The following is a 17,704-nucleotide window of genomic DNA, read 5'->3' on the forward strand; positions in this document are numbered from 1 at the left end:
TCACTGATTTTGTGTTGTCCTTCGCTTGCTTGAAATTTTTCCTCTCTTTAGAGAATAAAGAGATTGTTTAATGAGCTAAATTTGTTAAAGCTTTGGGGAAAAAATTACCTCATACCAGTTACTTTTTAATTTGTAGTATCAATAAGACGGAAAACTAGTAGGAAAAAAATAAAAATTTTAAATAGCTAATTCTGGCTTCATAACTATATGCCAGTGGCTCCAGAAATTATCCGTTTGGTCAGAGTAGTTTAACAAATTACAAAGTTGGGTGACTAACGTCCTTTGGGGAGTGTTTTGTGGTTCTGGTATTAATCAACAGAGCTTTCTCTTTCTAAATTTTGAGTCATAACACCATTAATGTTAAAAGTCTTCATTTCTCACTGCTGTTGGCTTACAGAAATTTAATGATTAGAATAAAATAGTAAATAATTACAGAAATCTTAAACTTAGCTATCTTTTTAAACTTGAAATTAACTTAATTTTAAAAAATGTACCCACATATCTACACATACACACAAAAGTGTTTATATCAATAAATTCAAAAACTTACAATTTCTTTTTTTAGGTCTGATTTACATCTGATAATTTATGGAATTTATTGGAATCCATCTTTTTTTTTCCTTATTTAATCCTACAAGGAACTCATGATGGTTTTAAAGAATTCATAATGGTACTCCATCTATACTGTATTCTTGCATTTAATATTTTGAATCCTTTCCCCGACCCTATTATTCACTTAGACATGGATAGGTAATAAGAAGTTAGAGAAAGAGAGTGAAAGCTAGCTTGTGAGAACTAGCACATTTAAAGCACTTCCTACACATTATTTCTTTTGGTACTCACAATATCCCTGAAAAGTTCTTTGAGTAAATTTGCATGTCCACATTTTGTAGATGAGAAATTGCAACTAGTAGAGGTTAAGTAATTGTAAATTTTTTGTATGTTGGTTTGTTCAGACCCAGTTTATAAGAGAATATGAAATGATTGATTCTGAGTCGGCAATAGTATGACTTTCATTTTTAAAACGCATTGATAATACCATAAATGAAAAGCATTTTATTTTATATAAGCTATGGAGTTAAATGCTTAAGTATTTGAGGATCTGGGTTTTGTTAGTGTGGGATATACCTTATATCAATACAGATCACCCCCCTCTTATGCCTTAGTTGATTGATGTCCAGTATGGTTGTGGTGGGAAAATTCATTCTGCAGCTGGCATGGTGATGAGCCTCTCCAAATTTAGCTAAACTGATCCTCAGGTGGTAGCCTTTTTCATAGGATCCCTACTGAAAGTCTGTCATGGATGTAGGATCTCTCAGAGCTTGTGATATGCTGACTTATGAAAACAAACATAGGATCCCTTTAATACAGTGAATAAGCAGAGTAGGATTTTTAGAGTGTTGATGAAAATGAATACCTTTTTACTGTTATTCTGCTACTGGACTTGGTCAGAGGACCAGCCTAGATAAATTTAAAAAATCTCTTTGTTGCAGATTGGCTAAGAGGTGATAATATTTTTCAGGCACAATTATTGAAATTGAAGAGCTGACCTTAAGTAAGCTTTACCTGTTTAATATATCCTAGGTTATTTAGGTTGCTATATATTGGAACTGTATCAACTTTCAGAGTTTTGCTTTTGTGTTTCTGTGGATGACTTACATTGTATTATAGTATTTATTTTCTGATCTTTTAATCATCTTTCATTTAAAATTATATTCAATGTAATAATTCTAAATTTAAAATTAGGGGACATTTTCATTCTAGTACATGACTGTTTATTGAAGTGAAGTCTTCTATTTCAGAGTTCTGTGGGGATTGCTTCTTGCCTGCTTTGAGAAAACATGAAGTCACAATATCTTGTGCCTACTGTAGCCATACTGATGTTCCTAACATGGATCCCTCTCTCACTGAGTTGTAACAAAGCTCTCTGTGCTAGTGATGTGAGCAAATGCCTTATTCAGGTATGATTGAACATTATTTTTATGGAATAAATAGGCTAATTTTGCCATAGGAAAACTTTATTTTCCTTATTTGTTATGATGGCATTATATTTGTTTTAATATTTTTCATTTGCTTCAATGCCTTTTCACTGAATTTAAGAGGTTTTGAAATAGAAATTGATTTCTCTTTAGTCCTATCTAAGATTAGAATCTATACTGTTGGTCATATTGTATTCCTGTGATATTTATGTCTCAGTGAGATGATTCTACTTTGAGAAGCCACAAACATTTCTTTGAATAACAGAATCTGTTACAAAATCCAACACACACTTATTAAGTTCCAACTTTTTTCAGGCCATTATACTAAACTATGAATAGATGAAAAGTGACATAGAATCTATCATGGGATATATAGCATGTACACAAATAAGGATAACACAAAGTGAGCTTGGATAGGAATAAAGGAAAGCTATGTGGATAAAATATCTTAGGAAAATTTGAGTGAAAGAGAGAGCTCAGAAAGTATTTCATAGAGAAGCTGGTCTCTTCTGAGCTGAACTTTTAATCAATTCAAGAAGCATTTCATAAAATACCTACAATGTGCAAGGTCCTATTCTAATTGCTAGGAATACAAAGACAGATTGAAAAATTATACCCAAATCTCAAGGAGCTTACAGTCTAATGGAATACCGTTTCTATGTCTAATGTTTTAGAGAGAAAGGCAGGCATAAAGGAAAGACTTTCCAAGTTGGGTTTTGAAGGAAGGTAGGATAGGTAGGTAGCATACTAGATAGTGCTGGAGCTGGATCCAGGAAGACCCGTGTGGGTAACTGTCTTACTTTCATCATCTGTAAAATGAGCTGGACAAGGAAATAGCAACCATTCTAGTATCTTTGCCAAGAAAACCCCAAATGGGGTCATGAAAAGTTGGACATGACTGAATAGCAGCAGGAATATTTGAGATGAAGGGGAGGAGGGAGTACATAGCAAGCATTTAAGATTGTTTATTCAGAATTAGGAAATGGAAAGTTATGTTTGGGACTGAGTTTTGGGAACAGAAAGTTGACCAGCTTAGTTGGAATGTAGAGTGCAAGAATGTCTTTAAAAAAAAAAAAAAAAAACTAGAAATGTAGGCTAGAATTAGATTTTAGAGGCTTTATATTCAAACCTAAGGGGTTTATCTTTTATATAACTGGGTACCATTCAAGATTCTTGAGCAAGGGAATAAAGTAGTGAAATTTATGTTTTAAGAAAGCTTATTTTGGCAGGTATGTGGAAGATGGATTGAAAAAGAGAAACCACAAGCCTGGAGTTCAAATTGAAGTTATTGCAATAGGATAGGCAAGAGACGATGAAAATTTGCCCTATTATAGTAGAGAGGAGTAAGTGAAGAGAAAGGATACACAAAGGATAGGACATAGAAGTAGAATCTACAAAACTGATTGGGCTTTTAAGTTTTGTATTTTAGAAATATATAGGTATATTCAAAACTGTTGACTTGAAACCTGCTTATCCCCTTTCCTAGATGTCCTTTCAGAGATAGGTCGGGGAATAGGACTTTTCAATACTAGGAAATATTAAGAGTGAATAAAGAATCTGGGAGGAAAGGGCAGAGAGGTTTCTACTTCAGTTATAATAAACTACTAACAAGTTAACTGATTAGGAAATGGAAAGATGTTAAATCTTGTACATTGGTCCTCAAAGCTTTTCCATTCAAAAAGATATAGTAGAGATTTTGTGTCTCTAGACCTAGAATACTGTTTCTTTTTAAACTGTATTCTTTATTTTATTAGGTCATTTCAGAAGTGTTACCAAATAAAATTATCTTTATTAGCATTACTTTTCCAATTTAGCAGTTACTAAGCCCTTCATTTCCATTCCTTCATCATTTTTTTTCTCAATAGTATTTTATTTTTCCAAATACATGTAAAAATAGTTTCCAGCATTCATTTTTGTAAGATTTTGTGTTCCAAATTTTTTCTCCCTCCCTAAGACTGCAAGCAATCTGCTATAACTTAAACACATCGTTTATTTATTTATTGGGTGAGCAATTGAGGTTAAATAATTTGCCTAGGCCATACAGCAAGTAAATGCTGAGTTCAGATTTGAACTCGGGTCTTCCTGATTTCAGGGTCAGTGCTCTATTCACTGTGCCATCTAGCTGCCCCATATCATTTATTTTCTAAAGAACTTTTTAAAAAACTTACTTATTTGGACTTACGATCTCATCATTGTAGGGAATTCTCATATTGAAACTTTCTCTATAGATATAGATGGCAACTACTCTGTTTTTTACGGGCTTGTAAAGTTGTCTGTTGGTTCTGAGAGGCTAAATTACTGTCCCAAATACATATTGTTTAGCACTATTATTATAAAAGACAAATTTTCTTGACTCCAAGAGAGACTAACATGCTTTGCGTCTATAATTTATCAGGTTCCAATTTCCTTTCAACTTTAATTTTTAAAATGACATTTATGTTCCCATCACCATTGTAATTTGTGATAATTATGTCTGAAGTAGAACAAAGACAGGGGTATAATAAATACAAGTGTATTGTTGGAAGATTTTATTTGCTTAACAGTTAAAGGGAAATGTAGATGAGTCTTTTCTTTCCATTAAATATATTTTGTTTATTTACAGTTTGATAATAAATTTTGTTTCAGTTTTGATGATAAAGATAGGTACTCTGCTTAATTACAGCAACGGTTTAATATTGTTGGAGAATAAGGTACTCTACATAAATTTATTTTCCAGGTAACTGGAATTTATCCCTTTTAAATGCCAATTTTAAAAAACCATTTCCCTGCTTTTTAAAATAGAGTATGTCATTGGGAATAATAATAGCACATTCTTAACAGACTTGTTGTGAGGATTAAATGAGATAATATATCTGAGATGTGTGTATGTGTATATACACATATATAAACACATTATATAAAAATATTGTTTATGTGATATATAACATAATAGCTAGTATATATAAAGACATACATATACAAATATATTTTATCTCATTTGATCCTTACAAAACTCTATAAAGAGGTGTTATTACTATCCCCATTTTACAGATAAGGAAACTGAGGCTGAAGACGACTTTGGCTTGACCAGGATCACACAGCAAATAAATGTTTGAGGTAGGATTTGAAATCAGGTTTTCTTGAGTCCAAGTGGAAAACTATATTCACTGAACCTTTTATTTACCTAGGTTCTCATTCCCATCTTGAGATGGAGAATATGAAAATATATGGCTGAATTCAAAATGATGAAAATAAATTTTTCTCAGCTTTGTGTCTTGGTCTTTATAATAAGACTTTATTTTATTAAAAAAAAAAAGTGAATTCTCTGAATATTAGATTTATCCATGGTCAGATGAAAGTACAAGGAATCACATTAAGGAAAAAGCTATTTTTGAGACTATTCATATTCACCTGTCATTAGTGTAAAATTTTTTTACTTTGAATTTTTTTTGGCTTTGTGAGAGAGTATTCATAAGAAAGGTTTTTTGAATTTAAAAAATGTTTATCAATACTTAGCTTAATTCTCTTTGAAGCTACGTAAGTATGGAAAATGTAAAACTAAGGAGTTCTGTATAACTATAAATCCATATAAGAAAACCTAGTCAATATGATATATGAGTAGAAGTGCATTGAATTTGGAATCAAAAGATAGGGGATTGAAATCCCAGCTTTGACATTTACTAGGTATATGACCTTTGACTAAATCACTTAACTTCTCTGGGTCTCAGTTTCCTTATCTCTAAAATAAGAATATTGAGCCATTTAGATTGCCTTCTAATTCTGTAGCTATAATCCTATGAACTCACTGGACAGTGGTGGACTTAACCTGGTACATGCGGCATCATTAGTGATGCTGACACTTCTGGGGAGGTAGATAAAGCCAAGTAGTTAAATTTAAGTTCTCCCAGCATTATAAAGAGTTTAGATTTTCCTTTTGAAAACTAGCTAATACTTTGCAACAGACTAGTTGATGTTTTAATTTGGTTTGAAATGTTGAAAAAAATAGCATCACAATATTTTAGAATATTTGTGCTGTCAGTGAAGCTTTGTATACTCACAACATAATTTGAGTCGTTACTGCCACTCCTATAAGTTGCTATGCTTAAGGGTGGTCCTTGCATAAATATTTATTTTATGCTTCTAAGGAGAGGAAAGTCTTACTTTAAATGTTGTATAAAGCTAAATTTAGTTATCTGGTTTTATGTACTTATTCTTTAACTCATTGTGATCATTTAACTAGGTTTTCTTATACAAATAAGATTGTGTGAGGATTCTCTTCTTAATGGAATGTTTATAAAAACTTCAAATTCTATTTTAGAAATCTCTCATAACTTAAATCTTTTTTTCTCCTGTTCCATGTACTCAACATCAAAGTACTCTATTTGTATTAAGGAAAGAAGTTTTTATGGCTCATTGAATATCCTTGACTAAAACAAACCATCATATTTTTTCAAATGGCTTAGATGCCTTAACTAGATATTAACTGTTTTACTTTTTACACGTAGGCATAAGGAATATATTGATTGACCACTTTAAATTATTGAGCAGAAATATTTAGCATTCTTAGGTATCCAGTTTAAAAATCCTGTGTCTTTATTCTCGAGAAAAATGTATTAATGTAGTTAATAATTTGAATTGTAAAAGAAATATCTAGTTGTTTTGTACCTACAATACAATACAGTAAAGAATTCTCTATTTTCTATCTATAAAAATGGTTTCAGGAAGGACCTGTCAGATTATCTTCCATTATTTGTCTTGTAAACTATATTACATCTTTGTCCCTTTTTTCCGTTTTTCTTTTATCAAGTAGTTGCAACCTTATTTATTTATTTTTTTTCATTTATATGGTTTCATCAACATCAACTCTTGGTGTAGGAGCTCCTAACACTCCAGTAGTACTCAGATTCATCTTTTTTTGCTTAGATTCATCTCTTTACTCAATTGGAAAGTTCTAAGGAATTGTTTGAGACACAGAGGGTAAGTGTCTTGCCAAGCATCATATAGGTAGTAATTATCAGCAGGGAATTTGAACTCAGGTCATCTTTCTTGAAGACCAGCAGCACTTTATATAGGACTGGAAATCTTTAAAATCCAGAGTAGAGAGAATTCTGGGAAGATGACAGGATAGGTCAGAAAACTTTCTGCTCTCTAAATTTCCCTCACACAGAAAAAGACTGTACTTTGCCTATGAGGGAATGTAGAACTACATAAACAAACAAGTCAGGATAAAACAATTGTTCTTCTAAAACAATCTAAGAAGACCCCAGGAAAAACCTGACCTCCTGGGTCAAAGGTTCAGCCCCAGTGAAGTACAAAGCCTCCAGGCCAACTCTCCAAAATCCATAAACAACAAGCCCTGAGGGCAGCTGGGGTTGGGAGGCAGTCTCAGCCCCAACATCTGTGTGTGGGGTCTGATGGCTGAGTAGAAGATTGAAGGATTTTGTACTGTGGCATTCGTGTTGCTGATCAGAGTCAGATTGGGTTACCCCTGCAGGTAAGAAAAGTCCCGTCTGTCTGTGGGTATTTGCAGGAAAGCAGAGTCCCTTGTTTCAATTTCAGGGAAAAGAGGAAAGGTGTAATTTGTAATCCCTCTCATGGCATGGATGGCAGGGAATAAAATCATTTATGGGACAGGGGAGATCTGGGGAATTAGGAGGGAGGGAACAAATGGGCATAGGAATTTAGTCCAGGTTTAATTGTGTAGGGAAGATCCCAAGATTGAGCCTGGGATAGATATTAGAAAATAACTGGAAGAAGGACCTGAGGCTTAGGGCATTATTTCCCAAATCTTCAGACTAGAATTTGATCACACTAATTCTTGCTAAAAATAAGACCAAAAAAAAACAAAAAAAAAAAAAAAAAGAAAGAAATTAAAATGAGGAAGCAAAGGAGAAAGAATCTAACCATATATAACTACTATGGGTTTAAAGAAAATCTGAGTTTGTATTCAGAGAAATATAATAAAGCTAAAAAACCAGTCCTTTTGTCAAGTGGTACCAAGCACAAAAAATTTTTTTAGAACTTAAAAAGGACTTTAAAAATATTTTATAAAAGTCTTCTAAATTCAGAAAGAAATTAGAGGGCAAGGGAATACATTAACAATATACAATATCAGGAGGGAGAGGATAAGGGAAGGATTCTTAGAGAAGTGAGTATGTTAAGAAATAAGGCAAGATAATGGTAGAAGTAAAGCAGAAGAGTGAGGAAACATGGGAATAGGATGAGGATAGTAAAAAAAAATAAGAAGGAAGAAAATATACAAGTAATAATTATAGCTTAGAGTATGAATGGGATGAATTTACCATAAAATGGAAACTGATACAGATTAAAAATTCAAATTCAACAATACATTGCTTTCAGGAAACATTAAAATGAAAGATACACAAACATAGAATAAAGGTTAGGAGTAGAATTTGTTAATTTAAAAAAATAGAGTTAATAAGCAGACAAAATTAAAGCTAAAATAGATTTAATCAAAAGAGAATAATAGCAAATATACTGTGTGTCAGCCATATTACTCACTGTTGTTTTAGATGTTTTAAAATAATTAATATAAAATATCTGAGAGTATACCTTACAAAACAGAGACAGGAACTTTATAAATATTAACATGAAACACTTTTATATTTATTATAGATAATACTTATATTTAATAGCATTTATTTTAGATTTTCTTGAAATTTTATCACTTTATATTGAATCCTTATGTTCTATTATATATATTTTTTCTTTTCTTACTTTGTACTTGTTTAAAATAAAATTTAAAATGTTAAAAAAAAAAAAAGTTAATTTGGGGCAACTAGATGGTGCAATGGATAGAACATCAGCCCTGAAGTCAAGAGAACCTGAGTTCAAATCTTGCCTCAGACATTTAATACTTACTAGCTATATATCCCTGGGCAAATCATTTAATCCCAGTTGCCTTGCCTTCCTTCCTTCCTAGCCCCAAACTGTCCCACACCCACCAAAAAAGATAACGTTAGATATCTAAATAATTGAGGTGGTATTTATTGTTCATGGTATGTAAAACCAATATAATACAAAAATGACATTTTTACTTCATTAATATGTAATTCGCTCCAATTAAATTACTAAAAATTATTTTACTGAGTTAGAAAAAGTAAAAAGAGTTCATTTAAAAGAACAAAATTCAAAAAATTCAAACAAAGGGAGTGCAAGGGGAAAGATATAAAGGAAGCAGATTCAGTATTATCAGATATAACTGTGTTATATGTGCATTGTTGAAATGTAAAGTGGATACTTTTATGCAAGAATAGAAAGAATATAGAAAATTGGGGAAAGAACTTTCATAGATAGCTCTGAGAATATAATTGGGTTAGATACTGCTATGGTGTAGGACTGATGAACTAATTTACAAAAGAAGATGCTAATATGTATATGTAGAGGGTATATATATAATATAGCCTTCTTTGGGGGAAGGAGGGAAAATAAAGTAAAAAGTGAACAGTAGAGAAAAAAAAGAAAACCTTCAAGGAAGCAAAGAAAAACTGGACAACTTTGAAAACATTATGTATTATTTATAATGGATTTTCTTGAAATGGAAATTTATTGCTTTATATTGAATCCTTTTTTGTGTACTGCTGTGTTCATGGCAATTCATTTAGTTTCTTATTTTGTACTTAAGTTTAAAGTAAATTTAAAATGTTGAAAAAATCAAGAATAAATATCTAAAGATAATAAGTCAATATGATAAATCAGTGTTACCAAATAAAAGATAATAAGTCAATATAATAAATCAACGTTACCAAAGAAGAGTTCAGCACTATCCCATAATGCATAGGGTTGGGTTACATTTATCAGAGTCCGAGACTCTTTCTCATTTTCTCATTCAGAACTCTTTGAAGAAAGAATTCATCATTTCTCGTTAAGAAAGCAAGTTATTTAAGAATTTTGTACCATGATTTTTTATAAATTGTCATGTAAAGATAAAAAGTTGAGAGGAATAAATTGTTACTATCTTTATAGATGTTACTGTTTTAAAATTTTTTGTTTTATAAAAGAAATGGATACCTTTTGGGCTTACCTATTATATTCGGCCTAGGCTTTATGGGCTTAGTTAGGAAATGTATGATTTTTTTCCTGAGGACTGGTCTGGCTAGCTTAGTTTGCAGAAATTAAAAGCTATGTTGAATTCAGGGTGTGAGAAGCTCACAAAGACCAATCTGTAAGTTATAGAGAAATTACAACCTATGTTGGTGCAAGTAAATATGTATTTACAAGTTAATTGATGTTTAGCTATATTATCAATATAATATATTGTGTTATATAAGTTGAGGTTTCCATACCAACCACTCAACATCCATCAAAATCAATTAGATAGTGTATTTTTTACTACCCTGACAACTCTTTTCTTAACTTAAAATTTGTTTAGCTATTGTTTATTATGGGTAGTTGATAAGCAAAATAATGTTGTTTGATCAGAGAAGTATAATTATATTTATGTTTATCTTTTCTTACACAAAGACTAAATGTTTGGATTCTCCCCCTTACTTGATAAAATAAAAGAATATAATAAATAGAAGTGACAACATACTAATTTGCTGATAATTAATATTCTTTAGCAGTAACATGATATGAAGTTACTTAAATTATTTTTGGTTGCATCATTGTGTATTCTGCATTTGTTTGCTTTGATAGAAACTGAGGTTCATGTGTGTATTTAGTTGTATTTTTTTAAAGGAATTTGAACACTATGAATCAGGTAGTGTATAGTAGGTAATAAATTTATATTTTTTTCATGTTTGGAAAAAAGTACATAGAAACTTATTCTTACAGCATATTTTAGAAAACTTTAAAATTTTTGAATTTGAAGAATCTTTTTGTGTTCTTTTAAATTAAATAAACATTTTTTCAGCATGGTTGTTTTAATAACATACTGGTAAACTTCTCAAATCTTGGCAAAAGTTGGAAAAGTGGAAATAATTAATAATATTCAGCTCCATGATATAAATAAGATTCTTCTTTAGAATTTTAACTAGTAACCCCAAAATAAATTTTCTTAAAATAAATATGAAAACTTGCTGAGTCTTAAACAAAGTTAATAACATTTTGCTCAAATTTTAGTATTATATTTCTGGCTAACTGGCCACACAGTTTTGTACAGGATGAAACTTTATATTAATTACAATGAAATAATTGTCCCTATTATCTGGCACTCAATACATTAGCTTGAGTCACATCCATATTCCATATTTCTCATGGTACAGATTTTTGTGCTTTTAGCTACATTGATGCTATCGCTAACCAGAACAGAAGTAGTCTGAGGAGAGCTCAAGACTGTGATAAATAAGTTGAAGTCAGAAAAAAGACATGGAAAGGGAACAGACTGGTGGTGAAAATATTCAGAATACTAATGAGGAAAGAGTAACTCCCAGCTAACCAGTCTTTTAATTAATCTGAACTAAAATTTGTTTCACATGCCAGGTATGTTTTGCTGTAGTGACTGCATATTAGCAGGATACAAAAGTTTTGTATAGATTACTGGAAAAGAAAATTCCTTTAAGTTGCACAAAAGTTGAAATAGGGTTTAATTCTTATCATTGATATAGCTGTTGGTAATACCAAATATAATGAGCCCAAACTCCTAAAATGTTCATTAATCCTTAGGATTAATGCACAATGATTTGGTACTATGGGACAGCATCAAAGGTTAATTTACTTAATTTGACCAAATCTAACCATTAATGAGTTAGGAACATAACTTTTATAAAACCCTCTAACTATGGGGACCAAATGTGTATCAATATAATATTTTAACCTTTTTTGTTGTTGTTTCCTTGATTTTTTTCTCATTTTTTTTCCTTTTTGATCTGATTTTTCTTGTGTAGCATGATAAAGGTGGAAATATGTATAGAAGAATTGTGCATGTTTAACATATTAGGAAGGAAGGTGGGGAGAAGGGAGGAGAAAAATTTGGAACACAAGATTTTGCAGGGGTAGATGTTGAAAACTATCTTTGCATATATTTTGAAAATAACCAATTGTGAAAAACAAAAAAAATTTTAAAACTTTTAAAAAAGAAACAAAAAAATTGCCTCAAAAAAGGGAATATTGAACAATATTATAGAATAGGTGGGAAATAATGAGAAAGCCAAATAAAAATGCTAAGTCTTGAACCTAAAAAATATAAATCCCTCTAGGATCCTTTTAAACTAAAGGAACACAAACTATGATATTTATTAGGACAATTAATAAAGACTTGATGTTGGTTTTTGTAAGTATCTGTTCTTAGAATACCAATTTGAGAAATTCAGATTAAATCATTGATTACCTTCCCATCAAAGATTACTTTCTGCCCATTTTGTGTATAATTTAATTTACAGCTACTTGCCTTTTGTTTCCTCCTTTAGAATGTAAAGTTTTTAAGGACAGCTAGTGTTTTTGCCTCTCTTTATACTTTTTTTTTTGCTTTGCATATGGTAAGGGCTTAATAAATATTTGTTGACTGACTCACTTGCAACTTTTTAGTAAAAAGATATTTTTTAAAATTTCCTTATTAATATAGAGGCATCTCTGTTAGCTATTATTTTTATTGTCTCTACAAAATTTTTTTAAAAGCTTATTTTCCAGATATCCTTATGATCATCACACTTTATTGATATTTACTTTCAATAACATATAAAGTGAATACTTAGGCATGAATTCCTTGAGCTACCCATGTTAATTATTACTAATTATACACAAAATTCATTGTTTCAACTTTGTACTAATTTTGTTGAATGGTTACATTCTACACCCTTATCTTTTTGTCCTTTCATTTTTGTGCAGAAAAGTTTTATGTTTTAACCACTTTTATTGACGATACCTACATTGATATATTAGAAGTTTACTTTTTTAAGAAATTTAATTCCAGTTGCATTTCTGGATATCAGTTTAGATAGAAATGATGATCAGAGGATTCGATTTGAGATACCCATTTCAGACTGAAATGAAAACTGGGTCAAAGAAAGCTTGTAGATATTGAAAAGGGTCCCAGTAATTAGACATGTTTTCTGTAGTTTATTTCCTCTTATGCAAAAGAAGGTTTCATTCGGTTATATGCTTTCTATCTAGTCTTCAAGGAGTTGTCATTTTAATGAGAAAGACCATATGCAACAAACTTATATATAAATAACACACACACACACACACACACAGTAGATTGGAGGTAATCTCAGAGGAAAGCACTAGAATTGAAGGAATATGAGAAATTATCTCTTGCAAAAGGTAGAATTTGAGCTGAGATTCAAAAGTGAGAAGACAGAGATATCCAGGGAGAAGAATAGGCAGTGAAAAAACATGAAATCTGGGAGGTAGAATGTGAAGTGTGAAAACAGCCAGAAGGGACTGTGGAGTCCGTGAATAGGTTAAAGTATAAGAAAATTGGAAAGTCAGGAAGAGGTGGTGAAGTGCCTTAAAAGCCACGCAGATCTTTTTTTTTTTTTTTTTTTTTAAATCTTTATGCTGGAGGGAATCCATGGGAGTTATTGAATGGGTTCAAGTCCTGCTACTGACATACTGGTTCTGTGGCTCAAGTCAAGTCACTGAACCTGTCAGAACCCATTGAACATTTAAAAACATTAAGTTTGGCACTAGGCTCTGCATTGGCAGAGAAAGTATCTCCCAAGGAGCTTTTCTCAGATCCAGTCAAAAATCAAACAACATAACTTCATAAAAAGGTGTGGAAAGTGAAGGGAATATTCACACCAATAAGAAATAATTTAATTACTGAAGCAGTTTCTTTTTGTAACTAAATTTCTACTTTCTGAAGAAAAAAAAATGTCAGCCTTCTTGCTTCTTTACTTTAGCAAAGTGGAAGAAGAGAAATGGGAATATCATCTTTGTTGCCTGGCAGCCAGTCTTCAGCAGTCTAAACTTTAATCTTTGTCTTCACTAATATAATACTGAAGATATAAATTACCTATCAATTTCTAACTTTCTCTTTGTTCTTAAAACCTTTTACTTTGGGAGATAATCACTAAATTATAAATCATTAAGTATATTACCATAACATTTCACTCCCACTGAAATGTCAAAGCACAGCACATCCATTAAGAGGGTGTACAAACATCCCCTTTAATGTTAGATCATCAAGACATGTTCAGGCAGCTCTCAGGCAGTTTCTCTTAAACTTACGTTTGCATTAATCTTATTCTATTGCACACACCTTTGATTAAAATTTTTTAAAGGACGGATACATGACAGTAAAATAAATGGTTACTTCTTTAAAGTATCAGATTTTATAATAAAAGTTATTAAATTGTCATTAATTTTATGTTATTTAGAATATTGAATGAAGCATCTTAAGCTAATTGTTGAGGGAGAGGTGGGAAAAGGGGAAAAAAAACTGTAGCTCTTCTGGTAAAATGTTATATACAGCCTTGCAAATTCAAATTAGCATAATGTACATAGAACCTATGCTCAACTTGTACACATTTTGAAAAATTCAATGACCTCTCTAGAATCAAAATCTCAGGGTTAAAGAACTCAAAGCTGTTAACCATCCTAGTTCCTGGCCTTTGGTTACTCTGTATTAACAATGATATGCTTAGAATTGAACAGGGTATTTAAGAAGATCTGGTACAACCAATGTAGAATACAAAGTAAAATTAAGGGTAATACCATCTCTCCAGTTGTGTATACGATGTCTCTTTTTATACAACTGAAATTTGCCATCATTCACACTGTTGACTCTTAAGGGTGTAGACAGATAAATGGCACATTTATTAAATGCTTATTATATGTTAGTTATTGTCCTAAGCACTAGAAATATTAAATGAAAGCAAACAGGCAATTTTGTCTGAAAGAAGCTTATATTCTATGTTTTTCATTTTAAAAATATTATTTTTAAAATGATGAAAATATAGTGAATTTCCATAAATATGGGGTTATTTATGACATGACTCATTTAGGATTTGGGTTTTGGGGGTGGGGGCTTTATTTCTTTTTTTTAATTTAATTTTTTTTTAGAGGAAGAGATTACATGCAAAAATGAAGGAATACAATAAATACCAGGAATGATAAATATGAAATAGTTGGAAGAGCATATTGTTAGACTAACCAAAGTCAGAGTAAAGAGAAAGATGCCATTAGAAGGAAGGCACTGTGAGGAGGGGAAGAAAGCAATCATAGTGTGTTTGGTCCTGAAAAGAGCTTAGCCTATTTTTTAAAGATCTAATTAACAAAATCTTATTTTCTCTTCTTTCCAATTACCTCTTCCCTTATTAGGAGCTTTCATTGTAATAAAGAAAGCCAACATATAAAAAGTGATACTGTTTAAAAAAAAAAAAAAAGAGTTTCCTATAAAGCTATAGGAAGTAGAACTATTGTAGATACCTGGTTCCTAACTAGATAAAGCAAAAAGTTCAACTCTCCAAGGTAAGATGTGAAATCACATTTCTGGTAGTGCGGAAATGATCCAAGAGTGGAGCCATGACTAGATTTGAGGAAGTGGCAGTTTCTAGAAAAAGTTCTAAAATAACTAAGAGCTCTAGATATTTTTCAAATAAACTCCTATCTATCCATTTTGTAGTTACAAAATCTTTCATTTCACCTTATTGGATTGAATTTTCATAGTCTGGTGTTCTAGCCTATCAAGATACTTTTCAGTCTTGACTCTGGCATCTCATGTGTTAAATAGGCTTCTTTGCTTGTATTGTCAGCCGATTTGCTAAGTTTGTGTTTAGCTTTTTCTAAAAAATTGATCAACATGTTACATAGTACAAGGCCAAGCTCAAATCCCTGGGATGTTTCATGGGAAACTTCAGTTTGATGTTGGATTTTTTGTATTCAACCATTCAGCCATATTTAAATCCATCTAGTAGCACCATCATATAGTCAACATCCCTTTCTTTTCCATAGGAATATCCTGAGTGAGGATTGCCCAAACTAGGTAAAATATGTCTACATCATTTCCCTGATCGACCAGTTTAGTAACTATCAAAAAAAAAAAAAAGAAAGAAAGAAGGTTAGCCTGGTATAACTTGTTCTTGATCAAGCTATGATATTCCTTAATCTTCCTCTTAATAACATGTTCTAGATTCTGGAAAAAGGATCCTTGCCTGGGATCAATAACTTTGGTTTTCGTTTTATGGATGGGTGGATATGGATATGTATGTTTTAGTATTTTAATAAATGTATTTCAGTATAATTGATTTCTCTTGTAATCTTATGTATTTTATTTTGTGTATTTATATACATTATTCTGAGATGTCCACAGGCTTTACTAGATTGCCATAAGACTCTGTGACATAGAAAGAGGTTAAAAATTCTTGTTCTAAAGTCATAGTTGAGAATTATATATATACCTTTCTTTTCCTTTTCAATAATTACTGGAGATCTATTATAGCTAGCTTTACTAAAAACTATTCAAGTTCCTAACTTCATTGATTAAAACTTTATAAATTATAAATTTAGTGCTAAAACTGATTGTTGACATCACATCATAGCAAATAATATCAGCTTCCTCATTTGATCCTCAAAACAAACCTGGGAGATTTTACATAATAGGAAACAGAGGCAGACAGAGGTTAAGTGATGATTTGATCAGGGTGTCTGAGACAGAATTTGAATTTAAGTCTTCCTGACTCCAAGTCGAGCACTCTCTTCACTACTTTACTTAGCTGCTCTAATTCATCCCCCTCATTTTATAAGTAAAGATACCAATACCCAGAAAAGTTAAATGACTGCTAAGGGCACACACTAAATAGCCACCCTGGGATTTGAACCCAAGGATTCTAATTTTATATATACAGTTCTATTTCCACTACAGAATGGGAATAAGTCTTTATAGCCATTGTTCTTTTGCCACCACCATCTATGTCAGAATCATAGAATTTCTCACAACCCTTTTCTGGGTCATAGATCCACAACAGAGTAAGAAGAGGATCTGTGTGTAGGATGGCAGTCTGAAGAAGGAAAACTGAGAAAGGAAGAAGTTCAGCAGCAGTAATGGTGTAGCTTAGACTGTATTAAAATAACCCTATCTCAAATAAAATATTTAGCCCAGGCTGCAAAGAAATAACTGAAATGGGAATACTAGATTAAGGAAATCTACAATTCTGCTACTCTGAACCAACAGAACTTTTCAGTTTACTGATAGGGATACAGTTGAACAGAAGTCTAATCTTCCAGAGACCCAAACTTAAGTCAGAGTTTGCAGGGTTCTGATAGTAGGTGAGGAAGAGTTTAGGAGGGGAGCTACAGTAGTTAACAGACTTTGCTTTGCATTAGAACATTTTTTGAAACCCTAAAAGATTACAGGTCCCCAACCTGCCCCTGAGATCCTGGAATATAGAGATCTATTCTCTTAAGAAAGCACTACAGGACCAGTATAGACCTTCACTTTCAGAAATGTGGCAGAAACTAACCTAATGTCAAATCCAAAATCAGGGATTTCACAAAGGAGAAAAGGGATTACACTACAATGAACTATTTTGGTGGCAGAAACGCTCATTGTACAAAACACAAAAGAAGAGAATGACTCCAAAACATCTGTAAGCAATGCCTTAGTGAATAACATAACTTGGGCACAAATTCAGTTGGAATTCCTGGAAGAGATGAAGCAAGCATTTAAAAAGAATTTTAAAATATTTTTCATAAATGTGATGAGGATGTCTTGCTATGGAAGAAAGAAAAGAAAGGGGAATTAATTGTTTGGCATAAGAGGTATAAAACAGTGCCCCAAGGAAAAAAACTGCCTGAAAATTAGAATAGACCAAATAGAAGCGAGTTATTTAATGGAGCAA

The 17,704-nt window shown here is 31.7% G+C and overlaps 1 protein-coding gene across 2 annotated transcripts in view; it reads left to right on the plus strand.

Moving 5' to 3' along the window:
* TWSG1 (twisted gastrulation BMP signaling modulator 1) overlaps positions 1-17,704 on the plus strand; it is a 71,726-nt gene that overhangs the window by 1,367 nt on the left and 52,655 nt on the right. For both annotated transcript variants that reach the window (XM_051970471.1, XM_051970470.1), the window contains exon 2: positions 1,803-1,961. In XM_051970471.1, the coding sequence (XP_051826431.1) occupies positions 1,842-1,961 (120 nt within the window). In that variant the 5' untranslated portion in view covers positions 1,803-1,841. The remainder of the gene's footprint in view (positions 1-1,802; positions 1,962-17,704) is intronic.

Source organism: Antechinus flavipes, chromosome 1 (assembly GCF_016432865.1).
Source record: "Antechinus flavipes isolate AdamAnt ecotype Samford, QLD, Australia chromosome 1, AdamAnt_v2, whole genome shotgun sequence".
Classification (NCBI taxonomy): domain Eukaryota; kingdom Metazoa; phylum Chordata; class Mammalia; order Dasyuromorphia; family Dasyuridae; genus Antechinus; species Antechinus flavipes.